The sequence below is a fragment of the Cenococcum geophilum genome, assembly GCF_001692895.1.
Source record: "Cenococcum geophilum 1.58 unplaced genomic scaffold K441scaffold_85, whole genome shotgun sequence".
Classification (NCBI taxonomy): Eukaryota; Fungi; Ascomycota; class Dothideomycetes; order Gloniales; family Gloniaceae; genus Cenococcum; species Cenococcum geophilum.
The window spans coordinates 311,703-327,734 of NW_027137643.1; the positions used below are offsets into that span (position 1 = coordinate 311,703).

At 47.7% G+C, this 16,032-nt stretch overlaps 4 protein-coding genes across 4 annotated transcripts; 1 reads left to right on the plus strand and 3 right to left on the minus strand.

Annotated features, from left to right (window-relative positions):
- Positions 1 to 312: 312 nt before the first annotated feature.
- On the plus strand, positions 313 to 4,441 carry K441DRAFT_691133 (TIP120-domain-containing protein; the record flags this gene model as incomplete). The annotated part of the gene is made up of 3 exons (XM_067652455.1): positions 313 to 3,546; positions 3,597 to 3,935; positions 3,992 to 4,441. The coding sequence occupies 3 exons, from the start codon at positions 313 to 315 to the stop codon at positions 4,439 to 4,441; spliced, it is 4,023 nt and encodes a 1,340-aa protein (XP_067496993.1).
- Positions 4,442 to 8,729: 4,288 nt separating this feature from the next.
- Positions 8,730 to 10,299, minus strand: K441DRAFT_354278 (uncharacterized protein). The gene is made up of 2 exons (XM_067641330.1): positions 9,321 to 10,299; positions 8,730 to 9,246 (listed from the first exon to the last, which is right to left on the minus strand). Exons 1-2 carry the CDS (start codon positions 9,993 to 9,995, stop codon positions 8,902 to 8,904), a joined length of 1,020 nt encoding a protein of 339 aa, XP_067496994.1. The 5' UTR covers positions 9,996 to 10,299; the 3' UTR covers positions 8,730 to 8,901.
- A 2,236-nt stretch (positions 10,300 to 12,535) lies between these two features.
- K441DRAFT_593784 (uncharacterized protein) lies at positions 12,536 to 14,527 on the minus strand (the record flags this gene model as incomplete). The annotated part of the gene is made up of 6 exons (XM_067644925.1): positions 12,536 to 12,889; positions 12,957 to 13,088; positions 13,139 to 13,465; positions 13,514 to 14,078; positions 14,127 to 14,247; positions 14,305 to 14,527. The coding sequence occupies 6 exons, from the start codon at positions 14,525 to 14,527 to the stop codon at positions 12,536 to 12,538; spliced, it is 1,722 nt and encodes a 573-aa protein (XP_067496995.1).
- Positions 14,528 to 14,802: 275 nt separating this feature from the next.
- Positions 14,803 to 15,548, minus strand: K441DRAFT_670695 (uncharacterized protein). Its single transcript, XM_067650313.1, has 2 exons — positions 15,134 to 15,548; positions 14,803 to 15,082 (listed from the first exon to the last, which is right to left on the minus strand). Exons 1-2 carry the CDS (start codon positions 15,341 to 15,343, stop codon positions 14,903 to 14,905), a joined length of 390 nt encoding a protein of 129 aa, XP_067496996.1. The 5' UTR covers positions 15,344 to 15,548; the 3' UTR covers positions 14,803 to 14,902.
- Between the last annotated feature and the right edge of the window lie 484 nt (positions 15,549 to 16,032).

Consider the following 16,032-nt stretch of genomic DNA (forward strand, 5'->3'; position numbering starts at 1 on the left):
CCCACAAGCTCGGATCACGTTAGTGCTGTAGCTTGGCGGTAGACCACGCTGTACCTAGGCAGCAAACTAGAGTTCATTCACAACCTACCCGAGGACGCCTTGCGAGCAGGCTGCCTTTACACTATAAAGCTGGAGCCTCGCCCGCTGAGTTTGTCGTTCTTTTATTATACATGTACTTGTGTTGTGGCTGACCAAAATCTCAGGACCCAAGTGCCACCCAACCCCACCACCTCATACCTACGAAATTTTGGGAGCAAGATACACCTTCGCAGGCAGTCTGTAACCAAGGCTGTCTGTTGATACACTGTCACCATGGCCTCTAGTGGCGTTCCACCTAATCCTACGGCGCACAACGTCGCTCACCTCCTCCCAAAACTCCATGATGACGATCCCGATTTTCGATTCATGGCTTTGAATGACCTTCAACAAATTCTAAACGTAGCTCACCCGGCTTTCCTCAATCACGATTTCACCACTTGCGCTAAAACTGTCGACGGACTGCTCAATACACTCAATGACACAAACGGAGAAGTTCAGCAAATGGCTATTAAATGTCTCGGACCTTTTGTGAATAAGGTGCCGGATACGATTCTATGTCCTATGATTGAGAAACTATCCAACCTGCAGACTGATAATACTGTCGATAACTCGATTCCCGCCTTAGCCCTCCGAGAGGTAGTCATTTCACTGCCGAAACCAGTGCCTAGTATACCACGCGGGAAAGCTGTCCAGGATGCGTACACTGCTATGAGCAAAGTTTTGATTCCACGCTTGGTGGGTTATAATGTCATTCAGCACAGCCGGAAAGACCTGACAACTCCGCCGAAAGGAATGCTAGAAGTAGATTTGGAGACGGGAACGGATAGCAATGCCATAGATGTCTTGACGGAGGTTGCAAGATGTTTTGGCCCTATGCTACAAGATGCAGAGATACATGCTTTGCAGAAGATTACTTTTGAGATTCTTGAGAATGATCGTGCGGGATCTGTTTTAAAAAAGAAGTCTGTCATCGCTATCTCAACCTTGGCAAGCTACTTTTCCGACCTTCTGTTGAGCTCATTCATATCGCGTCTTATTGAAAGCTTAAGAGACCCGCATCTCACGCGTAGCAAGCGGAAATTATATATTACAATCCTCGGTTCGATGGCTCGATCTATCCCTAGAAAATTTGGCCCCTACTTAAAGACGCTCGCGCCATTTGTTCTGAACGCTCTCAGTGCACAGGAGCTTGAAGAGGAGATGGACGTTTCCGACGACGAGGAAGAGCGTGACCCTGAGGCTGATGAAGTGAGAGAAGCTGCTTTAGTAGCGCTCGAAAGCTTCCTCGCATCTTGCACCCAAGATATGCGTATATACACGGATGAGTGTATCAGCGTGGCTGCTAGGTTTCTCAAATATGACCCCAATCTGGCACAAGAAGATGATGACACTATGGACAGTCCCGAGGAGGAAGATGACACATTCTCAGATGAAGATTTCGAAGAAGAAGGGGGTTATGATGATGAGGATGATGCGAGCTGGAAAGTGCGTCGGTGTGCAGCCAAGGTCTTTTACACACTCATCTCGACTCGGAGCAGTGGGGATCTTCTGGATGATGGTACTTTGTACGAACGAGTCGCGCCAGCTCTCATCGCGCGATTCAAAGAGCGGGAAGAAAACGTTCGTTTGGAGGTTCTTGCAACGCTTTCATGTCTTGTTCGCAACACTGGCGACGGTTCTATCATAGAATATAAGTTGGTCCAAGAAAGTAGCCAAGGCACAATGGGCCCACCACCTAGCCGTAAACGTAGACGAGGTGGCAGCGATGCGAGCATGTTCGATCCTCATGCCAATGCCTCTCTATCTCTTGGCTACGCATCGCCCGTGGCAAACTCCCCACCAACCGGTCCTCAAGCCAACCTGGCGAAACTGAGTCCAGAAATCGTACGCGGCGTGGCCCAACTTCTGAAAACAGGTCCACCTCCAACTAAGCAAGCCTCCATTGTTTTACTCAAAGATGTTGTGATCATCCAGCGTGGAGGGTTGCAGGATTATCTTGATCAGATCATGGACCCAGTCGTTGAAGCAGCAAAGGCTTCTAGTTCCCACGCCGGCGCCTCGGCTGGTGGAGCTTCCTCCGCAACTGCGAATGGCTTGCGCATTCAAGCTTTACAGCTTATCGGAGCAATTGCTGATACCCACTCATCTAAAGCTACTCAGCCGTATCTTTCCAAGATTATCCCAGCTTTGATTAGTGCTGCACGAGACAAATACAGCAAGCTATCAGTAGAGGCTCTTACAGCAACTGAGCAAGTCATCAAGGCGCTAACTCCTCCCCGGTCCGCATCCTCCGGTCAACATAATCAACAGCATCTCGAACAGCTATTTGACGCTTTGGTCAACCGAATCTCTGCAAACGATGCTGATCTTGAAGTGCGACAAAGAGCCATTCACGTCCTAGGGCTATTGCTGGGCCGCAGTTCGGGTTCGCAAGGTCTTATATCCCAACGAAAGAGGACTACTGGTCTAGACTTACTCGCCGAACGCCTCAAGAACGAACTTACCCGCCTAGCGTCAGTGCGCGCTATTGATACGATCGTCGCGCATACCCAGGCTGACAATGAGCTGGCGCCGGCATGGGTTCGCAGCGTCTCCCTAGAGCTGGGAGCCCAGCTGCGGAAAGCAAGCCGTTCCCTGCGAGGAGCCAGCTTGGGTGCTCTCCGAACACTTTCTTTGAATCCCATTTCGCGATACCAGCTTGATAGCAAGACTAAGAAGGAAATCGTCAACCTTCTTCTACCTCTTCTGAATGCTGAAGATCTGCATCTCCTGGGGCCGGCGCTAGTGATTCTGGCAACCTTTGTGAAAGAAGATGCAAATACAGTCATAAACGATAGCTTGACTAAGGCTGTCTGCACCGTTGTCACTAATAACATTAGTGGCAGTCCTCTTGATGCTCTGCTCGCTCTAGTCAAGGCTATTGGCGAGCAAGGCGTTGGGAAAGCTCTGATGTCTTCTTTACTGAAAGATGTTGGAGTAGGAGGTAATCCTGATATTGTTGGTAAAGTTATTGGAAATTTGTTGGTCTATGGTGGCAAGAGTGTGGGAGTGAAGCTAGACGACTTCGGAACAGAACTGAAGACAGCGACCGATGACAAACGTAAGTGCCTGGCACTAGTCGTGCTAGGAGAGGCGGCCCTTCGACTTGGATCAAACTCCCCGCTTCAGCCTCAACTTTTCATCCAATATTTTGCCTCCAAGTCAGATCAAGTACCATTGGTGGCTGCAATGGCCCTGGGTCGAGCAGGAGCTGGAAACGTCGAGAAATATCTTCCGGTCATCTTGTCAACTATGGGGCAACCCTCGAGTCCACAGTACCTTTTGTTACACTCTGTAAAGGAGATTCTTCAACAGCCTGGTACAGAGTCGCAAATAATACCGTACGCTGGACCGTTATGGCAAAACCTTGTTGCTGCTTCACAGGCAGAGGACAACAAAGCGATTGGTGCGGAGTGCATTGGACGACTTGCAATTATTGATCCGCAGACCTACCTACCTCAACTTCAGGTAAAGACAATCTCGTTCCCCCTTACTTATAACCTACTCACATCCTGCAGGCCTTTCTTGGTGACCGTAAACCAAGTGTTCGCGGCATGGTCATCTCAGCATTACGCTACACACTGGCAGATACCGATGAAACATACGATGAACACCTTAAGCCAATCGTCATTGGTATGCTAACCAAGATGCTCAGTGAGTCAGATCTGGAGAACCGTCGTCTAGCCCTAACCACATTCAACTCGGCAATGCACAACAAACCAGAACTCATCCTTCCGGCGTTGAACCAATTGCTTCCTTTGGCCATGAAGGAGACCATTATCAAACCGGAGCTAGTTCGTGAGGTTCAGATGGGTCCATTTAAGCACAAAGTTGACGACGGTCTCGAAATTCGAAAGGCGATTACCCCTTTACTCACCCTTCTCACTATCAGCCTCGCTAATTCCGTCTGCAGAGCGCCTACGAAACACTTTATGCGTTACTAGAGACCGCATTCTCCCGCCTCAACGTCTCAGACCTCTCTGACTGCTTCGATCGTATCGTCGCCGGCATCAGTGACGAGCACGACATCCGTATCCTGTGCAACCTCATGCTGACCAAGCTCAGCGTCCTTGCGCCAGACGAGACGCGCATGCGACTCGAAGCCATCGCGGAGAACTTCCGCGCCGTGCTGTCAACCAAGGCCAAGGAGAACGCGGTCAAGCAGGAAATCGAAAAGATCCAGGAGGGTTCCAAGGGCGTGCTGAAAGTGTCGGTCCTGCTGAACAAGCACTTCTCGGCAGAAGGCGCGGGGACCGAGGACTCGCAGCTGCGTGGCTGGCAGAACTACTGGGAGTGGGTTCGGAAGGACTTCCCGGTCATGGTGAAGGCGGCGGAGGATGACTTGAAGGAGAAGGATCGTTGATGCGGTTTGACAGTATTCTGAAATGAGCTATGATTCATGATTGACTGATAGATGGCTTAAGACGAAATGAACAGGCGAAGAAGCATGGGTGGCGTGAACTGGTGCGTGCATAATTGTTAGGCCTTGTTAAGTTTTTGCATTCTCAAAATTGAGACTGGGTATGCTTAGGCAGCCGTGAGGTCGTGGTTCGGACGCGCGAGAAATGAGACTTCGTCATAAAGATCAGTTGCCTAGTTTTCGCTATGTGCATGCTAACTTGAACTTGCCAATAGAACTAATCAAGAGCCGCAAGAAGTTAGGAAGCGTAGCACATTAGGCATCAATTCTTATTTCGTTACGCAGGGATTCAAATGATAGGTTTTCGGGATCGTTAAAGCTCTAGGTATGAGATATGAGTATCGGTGGGCGAGTTGGAATTTGGGAATGTTATCAGGGTGAGTAGTGCACCTGAGAGTGGGTCGGAGCAGGCTAGCCCAACAACATGATTGGGTGGCATAAGAGAACGGAAATCTTTTCAAGACCCTCAGACCGGCTGCGATGAAGCTATGGAGCTCGTGGGAACGAAAAGGTATATACGAGGTGGCCCGTGTCCACCACCAAGCTCTAGAGTCTGCCTCCTGCTATCCCTCTCCAACATATGTTGATGTACTTAAATTAACGTTGCTTATGGGTTTATGACGGATAGGAGGTTTATGACGGTTTCCAACATCAAAACTTCAAGCGAGAGGACACGACGGGAAACCTCAAAAACCGTCACAACCCTCATAAGCTACGTTAGTATTAGTACTATTACTAGTATTGGACCTAGGAGGCATTCTATAATTATAGAATCTTTACTTATCTAGGTTAATAGTGAAATCGTGCTATAATGCATTCTTCTAGTATATTCAGGGTGCGGTACCAAATTCAGGGACATTTGGCACCGGCATTAGCGATATTTACATGACCCCATGACCTTGCATTTTCATTTCTCTATCCCACGCCGAGAAAGCTTTTCTCAAATCACGGGCCGCGGAAGTTGACTGTGTGACTCGTATTTTGCAGTATACCCCACTAATAAGTTGCTACAAGTACGCGTTCCTTTAGCTGCTTCGCCACCTCCGTCTACCCATCAGGCACACCGTGCCGCAACTGTGGAATTTTCCATCTCCCCAAAAAGCCATGATCAATCCTTATATCCACTCTTTACTTCCTCTCGATATCCCTTTCCTCGGAAAACCGGCAAAGCCATGGCCCCGCTGAAACATAAAGACAAGACTCCTTAGGTAAGCACTAAGTTGAGTACGGAGCGTAGCAACAGGAAAGCTCACGGAACTGAAAGAGAGTCAACCGGCTAGCAGCAAGGCAGGTGCATCCCAAGAGCTTACACTTTCCGCTCACATAGCGAGAACCCTAGAGCCTTTGCCTGGAAGTGCTCAAGAACAATCACCTTTGTTCGCATTCACCCCCAGAACTAAGATTCTAAATATACGAAGTGTCTTAGCAACCCAAAATTGCTGCATACTCTCCTCATTAAGGATACTATCTTCCGCCATATACAGTGTTTCGAGGACCATATAGAGGTAAATTTTCCCACCTGAATTAACGCCGAAATTGATGTCATCGGCTGCTACACTGAAACTCTTCTCTCCCACCCAGAATATCAATGCCTAACCTATAACCACAGGAAGCCGGGACGAAAACGCCGACCGAAGACTCGTGCCTTGGGGTATCTCAAATCCGACATTCAAACGCCGAATAAGAATGCCTGCCATTCCGGGTATTGGACCTGCACCGAAACGCCAACTAGGAATTCTCGGAGGAGGTAACTCAGATCTGATACTGGGGCGCCGGGGTGTGAGCGCCCATCCCACAAAAAAAGAGATGGCACAATGAGGAAAAGCGTCAAGATTTTAGTGCAGATCTAAACCTCCGAAGCGAGTCTCTCCTGCCTTTCGTGGATGGCACTTCTGATGGAGTGCTCATCACGCTTGCAGTTCGAGGAAAGCTAAAACTCGGTGTACTCTCGGAACGCGAATGACTGAAACGTGAAGGAGATGGGGCGAGTTGACCACCGTTGAACTTTTTGAACAGCTCATCGACCTTTTCTGGACCGAAGGCTGAAGTTGGACTTCCGAGTGCGTTGCACCCCTCTAATTTCTCCTCATCCTCATCATTAGCATCTTCGGCAGGGCACAAGCTTCCTAGGATCATCTTGTTGACGCCAGACTTCCAAGACGTTTGATCCACGATATCGCTTGTGAGGGTCAGCAAAGCTTTTGGACGACGATATCATGGATATGCCACCTACCGGATCTCATGTTTCTCGCTAAGCTCATCATCGAGCGCTTTCAGCCTGTCTCTAAATTTGACTCCAAACCTTATAAATCCGATGGTGTAATGACGATCAGGCGCCTTAACTTTCCCAAGATCCCTTGCGAACTCGACGATCTTATTGTCAGCGTTATCCACAGGGATTGTCCCTTCCCAAGCCCCATCCGTAAGCGCGAGTAGAGTGGTGGCTTTCCTGTAGCGATCGCGTCGGTGTTCCCTGAACAAGTCATCCAGAACTTTGCTCATGTCAGTTGGCTTCGACGATTGTGGTTGTGCTGCCATTAGGATTTTCCTAAGGGTCTCAAGGCCACCTTTTCCTTTGAGTCCGAATTTGTCGTACTTCGCGCCGTTGATGGTGAATCGGACATCATATCCATCCTCGTCTAAACCTGCTATTTTCATTGCCAGCGTTATAGCAACGAAGGTTACGATGGGCCAGAACCCCTGCATGCTTGTTCCATTGTCGATGACCAGGACTAAGTCTCGTTTTTGGATGAAGGCCTCAAGGTGTTCATCTTTGGGTTCTTTCTTGAAAAAGCCCTTAACTGTCGCCCGTAACCCTTGAGGTATCTTGGTCCCGATATCTCGACGAACCTGACATATTTCCCACGGTAGCTCAAATACGTGTTCCGGTAGTGATACCACTGGTGGAGCCTCGTACCCTGGATCCTCTTTTTCTTCCACTTTTTCCTCTTCCTCTATTTCCTCTTCCTCTTTTTCCTCTTCCCCCTCCTCGACCTTTGCTTTTCCTTTCCCATTTTGCTTCCGGGTAGTCTCAGACACGGTTGGAGTGGGCGGTTGAGTTATATCCTTCACGGTCAGTGATGGAACAGGTGATGATGGTAACTCAGTGGAGTGTGGTTGATGCAATCCCGACTGAGACTCCAAGCTAGCGGAAAACTTTTTTGAGGACGAGAGTTCGTGAGCTGAGTTTTGTGGCTGAGCATCGCCTCCGCTGGGTCTAGTATTGGTTCTCGGAGGCGTGGGTTCTTTGATTTTTGGGGGTTTAGGCCTGCTTGAGGTTGCCGGTTCGCCCGCAAATTCGGGCTCCGACGCAGGCAATTCACGCCCGTCGGAACCTTCATCGACGAGAGGGGATGAATCCATATTTTTCGGGCTATCGGTGGGCGCACCATTGTGGAGGTTTCTCGGTCCTTCGTCTTTCCCCAATACCGCTGATACTAAAACCCGGTTTTCTAGCTCCTCCTCCAAAATCTTTTCACGATAAGGTGTCTTCGCGAAGGGAATGTTCATTTTCTCGTCTTTTCCGACACGATTGGATGCCCGAATAGATGGATTAAACAGTATACGCCGATTATTTTGATTGGAGACGTTGCCGTCGGTAACGTCTTGCAGTTCTACAATTTTTCGTTGAGGGTTCGATTTTGCTTGGGAAACCTTTCCAGGTAGAGGAGCAACCTTCTCTACGGTCAACAAGGCGCATTTCACGGAGTCATGTGTTCCCTTCTTTCCACGAGTCTTCGAGCTCCAGTCTGCCTCTGCATGGCGTAACACCTGCTCCAATTTCTCACATAAATCGCTAGATGAGAGCCGACAATCAGGATCCTTTAGGAGCATACTGGACTCAATCAGCTCTAGTACCAAGGGAGTTATGGTGTCACCAGGGCGCGCGTGTTGTGCCAGATAGTTGTGCCAATGCTTGATGTCCGGAAGGACGCTGTCTCCATCATGAAATCGATCGGTAACTGTCCCACCATATCCCTGCGCCGCAAGCATCCTCAATACACGGAATTGCTCGATACCCTGAAAGCCAAGGACGATCCACGTCGCAGCAGCAGAAAGAACGCAACCATAAGACCATGTATCAATGGTCTGTTTCACCTCAGTCTTTGTTTTCTTGATCCTAGCGCGAGCGACCTCAGGAGCACCTAAATTAAAAAGCGTTGTTAGCTTATCTTCGGCCGCAAACATCCGATCAATCGCGGGTTCAGTACCATAGGCTTCTGTTCCCCCTTCAATATACGATTGTGGTGCTTTTGCATCTTTTTCGGCTCGCTTCACAAATTTAGCGAACCCGAAATCCGCAAGCTTAAACTCGCCATGCACAAGCAAGATGTTGTCCGGCTTAATATCGGCATGCCACCTTTAATCGTTAGCACGACCCCAGTGTCTACTTTGATAGGATCCTACCCATCATAATGATTCTCCGTTTCTCCTCGTTTGAAGGTGAGGTTATGAACGCCCCGAATGGCTTCTGCGACCCTGAACAAGGACTTCCAAAAGCGTCTAATTTCCTCCCATCGCACCGGAGGAATGTTTCCAAGGTCCGCCCAGTATTCATCAAGGTCCATCTGGCCATACTCTAGGAGGAGATTATATGACATTTCACGTCCGTCGTAATGAGAATAGCACCCAAGAGATTTGACTATGGGCACGCTTTGGTTGCCTCGTAGTCCGACGAATGCTTGTTTTTCCCATTCGTAAATATCCTTCGACTTTTCCGAAAACGACTTGAGTGCTAGAACGTAACACTAATGCGGAGCCGGAGCAGTCAGTACCATGTTGCCCGGAGAGAAGAATATATGACGAAGCAATCAAAACTCACCATGCCATGATCATCATCGTGGTATAAGGTTTTTCGTAAGGCCTCCTTGAGATTGGGATCTAATATGAACTCCTGCTTGATTGCGGCCTGAAAAACCGATGCCGTCCCACCCTTAAGATTAATCCGTTCACGCCGACAGAAGGGCATGATGAAATTTCCTACAAAGTTCTCGTCCATATCCAGCTCAAGGCGGGGTGGGCAGAATACCCACTTTGCATTTTCAAACTCGTCAATAATCTTCTCGGCATCGGGGATGTTATTATCTTCGAGTCCGCTTTGGAGGCGGCTCATGATAGAGGGAATCGAGAACTGGAGGTTATTGTCGAGTATTCCAGCGCTTTTGAAGAGGTCTATCAGTTCGCCATGTCCTAATTCAAGCAGTATTCCAAATACTCGGACGCAACGTTTTTCAGAACCTCGAAGGATGTCGGACTTGATTGGGAATTTCCATGACCGATACGTCATCTTGGGCTCGACATCTGCGAGTAACTTGTCGAGGTTTTCGTCTATCCATTTCTCCATCAAATCAACTTGGACGATATATCCCTTGCAGATACAAGGAAACGGAAGCGTAGGTTGGCACTGGCACGCCACTTCGCGCCTCCACTCGTCCCTCAGTCGGGTTGTAAAATCTCTGACGACGTCGCCGCTTTTCTCTCTATTCGCACCAGCCATTGTGACGTGGAGCCAAACGGAGTCGCCGCGTCCCAGGGCATATGGAGTCGGGGGAGGCGTTCAACGTTCAACGTGGCGAGGGCGGCACAAAGGCCCAACGATTGTGGGTGTGGTCAAGATGTCGAAAAGGGTTGACGTGTATGTGGAAGGGTTGGGTTGACGTATGGAGGGTGAGGTGATTGGGAAGGCTGACAGCTGAAGAGTGGTGCCTGCTGGGCATCGGTACGTCAAGAGGGACCGGGGTCGGTCCCCTCCACAAAGCCTCACTCTCAAGCCGCAAAGCGGTGACTTGTTCACGTGTCGACGGTCCGTTGACGGTCGAGGATGGCATTAATGAATCAGGCTGTCCTGTTTATAATGCCAGATTTCTGAGTTTTTGGCCCTCAAGATTCAAAACACATCATGCACACCGCTCAGATGACTTTCTTTAACTACTACCCGAGTATGTGTTTTTCTCTCCACCCATTTCATCCTTCACTGGAAAGGTTTCAGCTGGAAAAACTTTTTGTCTCGACTGCGGCGCAGCTCATAAACGGGAGGAAAAAGCAAGCGACGATACGCAACCCTGTTGTGCCTGCATGTTTTCTCGTGCAGAAGTGCTGACGGTGGCTATCTATAAGAGGAAAGATTGGTCAGAACAAATGCCGCGCAGGAATTCATCCATACAACCCCCATTGATTCGCGGACCCCACCAACTTTAAGCGACCCGGCTTGAAAGGGCCATAAGGGCTCGTGCACAGACACACTCTTTTCTACCCTACCAAAAATTAATGTAAGAGTACATATATTAGATCCCGCAACAGTTGCGATAGATTCGCGAGCTCTGTCTGTCTTTTTAGCCGTATGGCGACGTGGAGCGGGGCTCGTTACAATTAAATAATTCTTTAATATCTTCATAAAATAATTTATGTTTTGTGAGATGGCAAGCTCGGCACCACTCAGCCACGCACAAAGGACTGGCAAGATGCTAGGCACGGCCGTGCGGAACAATATATATAAACGAGGTGACTTTGTTAACGTGGTTAACGGGGTTTTGACCGCTTCCCTAGTTATGACCGTTTGGAACTTTTGTTAGTTGTTTTCCACCAAATTAGCATTTCGGCTCACTTTGATTTTCCAAACGGTCATAACTAGGGGAGCGGTCACAACCCCGTTAGCCACGTTACCTGACGTATTTTATATTTTTTAATTTTTTTTAATTTTTATATAAAATTGTAATTTTAGTATTTAATAATAAGCCTTATTTTTATTTTATAAGAAAGTTATTAAGTTATAGCGTGCACGAGCCGGTTCTGTGCGAGCCGGTTCTGTGCACGAGCCGATCAAGACGCTTAACAATTTTAGGCTTAACTTGAAGGTGAACGTTGTTGCAACTCTCCACTTTGAGTTGAGGGACTGCCGTTGTGCCATGGCTTTGAACGCCACAATTACCCGCATCGACACTGAAACTGCACGTCATCCGTATGCTCCCAGCGTACAAGCATGCATGCTTATGCAGGGTAAGAGAAGGTGACACCGCTTAGTGCTTACTGGGGTACACATCACCCCTAAAATGTGATTGTTTCATAATCACAGCTCGAAGAGAGCTTGAGAAAACGTTGACTTTGCATAGTTTTATGCGTTTGTCTGCGCTCTTGATTTCTTAGATTCTTACTGGAAACCTCCTGGCGTTAGTGGGCCCTTATAAGGTACTTCACTGATAACTTGCATTGCATGTACGTTTCCTATACTTTGTATCAAAAACAGACGAAAAGTTGAATATAACTTGGGCGTCTTATTTGACTTGTCTTCTCCAATTTCTTTTCTTTTCGTCCGATTCTTGGCGCCGCCAAATCCTCTTTTCTTTTTAGATTATTTGAAGTAATCAAAAATATGACAATATGGAAGACCAGCAAAGAGTACAAGTAACACTACAAGTAGGTGTGCTTTCTGGTCCATATTTTACACTTCATTAATACACGGTCCGTTTGATTTCTTGCCCGGACCAGTTTATTCTTTCCCAAATACGTGGTTCCACTTCTTCAAGATTCATCGCGTCACTGGCTTTTAGTTCCACTCCCGGCTATAGCTACGTTTCGACGACAGGTTTCTCAGGTGAGAAACACATTTCAACTCGGTGGGGACGCCTAGGTGACACTACAGAGGCATCGACCGAGCGCTGATCACGATCTGTCGGCCAAATATAGATCACTAATCGTCGTCAACCAGATTAAGACTAGATCAGAAGTGTCTTAATGTGTATATATGTCCATTCTTCTTCGTAGATTAATCTACACACGAGTTCGTTCGACACGATCGTCGTCTCTATACCTAATTCGATCGTCTTAATTAAGGCTAGACTAGGGTTGCTTGTTGGCTGCCCACCTCGTGTATATATGGAGGCGCTACAGTCTCATTTTAATACGACAGAGTTCTCATTCTGGATCTTCCATCCAACAGGAGGCGCAAGGGTCCGGCTTCACTCGCCCCACGGGAACAGCAGACAACTCTGGAAACAATGACCGTATACTTTTCTCCACCCGCTTGGTAAACTTCCTACGCTATGTGATTCCTTGAGGCCTGCTGTCGTTATGGAAAGGCAACATAAATTTTCTTGCTGGTTGTGGAATGCTTATAGCAGGTGCTTCCACTCTCAGTCCGTGGACGAAATCTTTAAGAGATTGCCACGTAGATTGCCGGCCTGTTGCGGATTGTGATTGCGACTGTGGCGTATTACGGAGTTGTTTTCTTGTCTCGGCGATTCTATATGTCACCCACGCTAGAAACAGCGTTACTGCTGTTAGTGGTAGAGTGACTTGAAGCCATCTCTTCATTGCTGTCGGGGAGAATGAGCTGTCTCCATTGACTCTAACACTTTGTTTCTGGAACTTTACCACGTCTGTGCTAAAGAATGTCTGCATTATCGATAACGAATGAGCCTAAGTAATCCGGTTGACAGAGGGAAAGATAAACACTACTTACGGATACAAATGTTGCCGGAAGATATACCAAGGTAACAATAGTGATGATACGCATCCCTATTGCTTCTTTCTCCAGGTTTAGATTCAGTTGTTCTGTCCTCTCCGCTGCTTGACCTTGTAGATGCTGTAAAACCTATCACAATCTTAGTCAAAGCATCAAAAGCTTCATATCTCAACACTCACAAGTTCTTTTCGGTCTCTGATGATGTTTGCAAGAAGTTTTGCGCGAGAAATTTGCATTCTGAAATCGCTAATAATCTCGTCCAACTGGGCATTGAAAGAGGTTATATCGTCTGCATTGTTTTGCTTCAAAATGTCTGGAAAATCTTTGTTCTCTCTGAGACTAAAGTAGAATCTCTGGAGAGCAGAGATGACATCTACATTAGCCTCCAAGACCATAATAGCCTCGCTGGTTTTATCCAGCCAATATTGTAGGTCTTGGATATGATATGGCTTGTAATCCTTGTGGGCGTAACCAGGGCCACGAGGCCCATAAATGGCCATCGAACTCTAGTAAACTGTCAGAAATAAACGATTGAATGAACGTGAAATGCTTACCTCTATATCAATGACGCTCTCCAGCCAGCGAATATACCATCGCCAACCTTCTGTTGACCAATGGGAGTACATCAAATGAGCAGCCAGACTAGATCTTAGGCAGTCCTCGACAGTATCAAATGTCTTATCTTCTGGTCGTCCATCTTTACCTGTCATTTCCTTGAAGCGTTCTTGTATATCGCGACGTCCTTTCGTCACAATCCAGAGCAGAGTGCCGTAAACCACATCAAATTGATGATATACCGCCGCCTGACGAATGGACCACTCATCTAGTTTGGTATTTTCATAACTTTTTCGTTTTAGCGTTACTCCCTTGAGAATATAACACAGCTGAAAGTGCCGGCCGCTTCGACCCAAATCCGGTATTGCAGGACCTCGTGGCGGATCCTTCATTATTGTTTGTTCGCGAAAGCCACTGAATCGCAAATCCGTCGCATCACTTTGAGCTCCAAACACAAACATGAAGTCTAGATATGCTGGCATTACCTGGTGGTATGTGAATAGCTCCGTCAAGCTGCTCCGTGTGATCTTCAGTCGATCACGGGAGTTTTCCGCATATATGTAACTGAACGAACTTAGACTTCAATCTGCGTATGAATAGAATGATTCCTACATAAAGCGGCATTTCGGATCTCTTTTGTATGCGCTAACAGTCTTCTTTTCGAGACTGATCCATTTGGCTCCCAGCCATTGAGACAGCCTTTCTGGAGAATGAATATTCTCCTTTTCCATCTCTAGTGAGCGCTTAGCAATAAGCGCAAATCATGGAAAACTGAGAGGGTCATTCGAACCTAATCCAGACGCAGTGTGTAGGTCTCGAATCGGTACCTCAAACCTTTCATAATCTTCCGGCTGCACGAGACAAAGGTCTGACTCGATGGCATCCAATCGATCTTTCAAGGGTTGGAGAGTCGAGCGATACGTATTTGTACCTTTAAGGATGGCGTTCAAGGGATATTCGCGGAAGATCATATAAGAACGTTGGAATTCATCTGGTAAAGTTATCTTCGCCATGGTTCGCGTACGCTTCGCATGAATGATAATGAAGATAATGATTCACGGATCCGGATAACTCTAGAGATAAACGGAAGCAGAGTATGAGAAGTTATGCCACAATAGTCAAATCAATTGGGGTGAAGGCCGTTTTAATGCAACGTCCGGTGAAGAGGCTCGTGCGCCTAGCTGATCAGCCTTACTTCTCGAAGTCCGGTTGCCGAGACCTTTCATAGCAAAGACTGGGCGTTTAATATAACAACCTCAGCCACAAAGGCATTTTATTTTGAATTCCTATAATTTCTATAATTCCTATAATTCCTATAATTCCAGGAGACAACTTCTAAATCCCCAGTCTCGAAAATCACGTAGATCTTAAAAATAATCATATGAGACTCAACGCTCGTTACTCAGGTGAGACGGAGCGATTCCGCTGGTAATTCCCGTCTCTTCGTCTCTGTAAGGCACTCCTATCCTCCTTGCGACACGTAAGTCCAACGCCACAAGTATACCCCGCGACAACCGACTTACATCCGTCAATTTCTCTGGTACTTCAAACTGCCAACTGTCGCCGACCTGAAAGCTAAGCGTTAATCAATCGCTTAATCCAACAACCGCGTGACTTACCCGCGCCTCATTGAAATCAGTCCAACTTGGCCACTTTTGGAGCAAGTATTCCATGATTTTCTCCCAAGGAAAGTCTTCGTAAGCTGGATAACGATCTTGGACTCTTCCCGCAGTCGATGCTTCGCCAAATGGAATCGTATTTCTTCGCCTCGAGGCGCTTTCATCAACCAAGGTTGAATCGCCAGTATTAGTTCTCCTCCATGGGCGCATTTTCGAGTCGTAAATTGTGGAGCCTCGTTTGGGGCTTAGAATTTCGCCCAGATAATTGTTTTCGACACGAGTCAAACAAGGTGAAATGGCCCCTTACTTCTTAAGCCTGCCATGGGAAGCCTGAGATTTTATCTATGTGAGACTTAGGAATCAATGCGAGCGTTGGGGTTGAAGAATCTCGTCGCCCTCTTTCGCCCTCTTTCTCTGGCTGGAGAAGGCAAACGTCTTGTGTAACAGGCAAACGATGGCTGACCAGTCAGACGGTGTGTGATTGGTTGGATGATTCTCAAAAGTCGGGATGCGAGGCCTTCTCATGCTACCAATATGAGCCTGCAAGTAGTGAGGCAAAACGTGTCAAAGGTCACCTTTGACCAACACATGATGCATGTGTTGTTAAACCAGGCATCAGACTGCCCTGTAGAAACTGCTCCTCAGATGCATAGCATCCTTGCAGCCGGGCGCATGAACTTCAGTTCCCACGGCGCTACAAACCCGGAAAACGGGGGTTGCACGCTTCGGGCCTCGCCCCGGTCCGTCGTTTCAGCCTCGTTCATCAGCCGCACTTCAACCCTTAGCGAAATTTCAGCTTTCTGCCTTGTGAATAATGTGTCCTCAGCCTTGCCTACCGGACTCCGCCCATTCCACTACATAGAGGCCTCACTTATGCAATACCTCTGCCCCATAAGCGG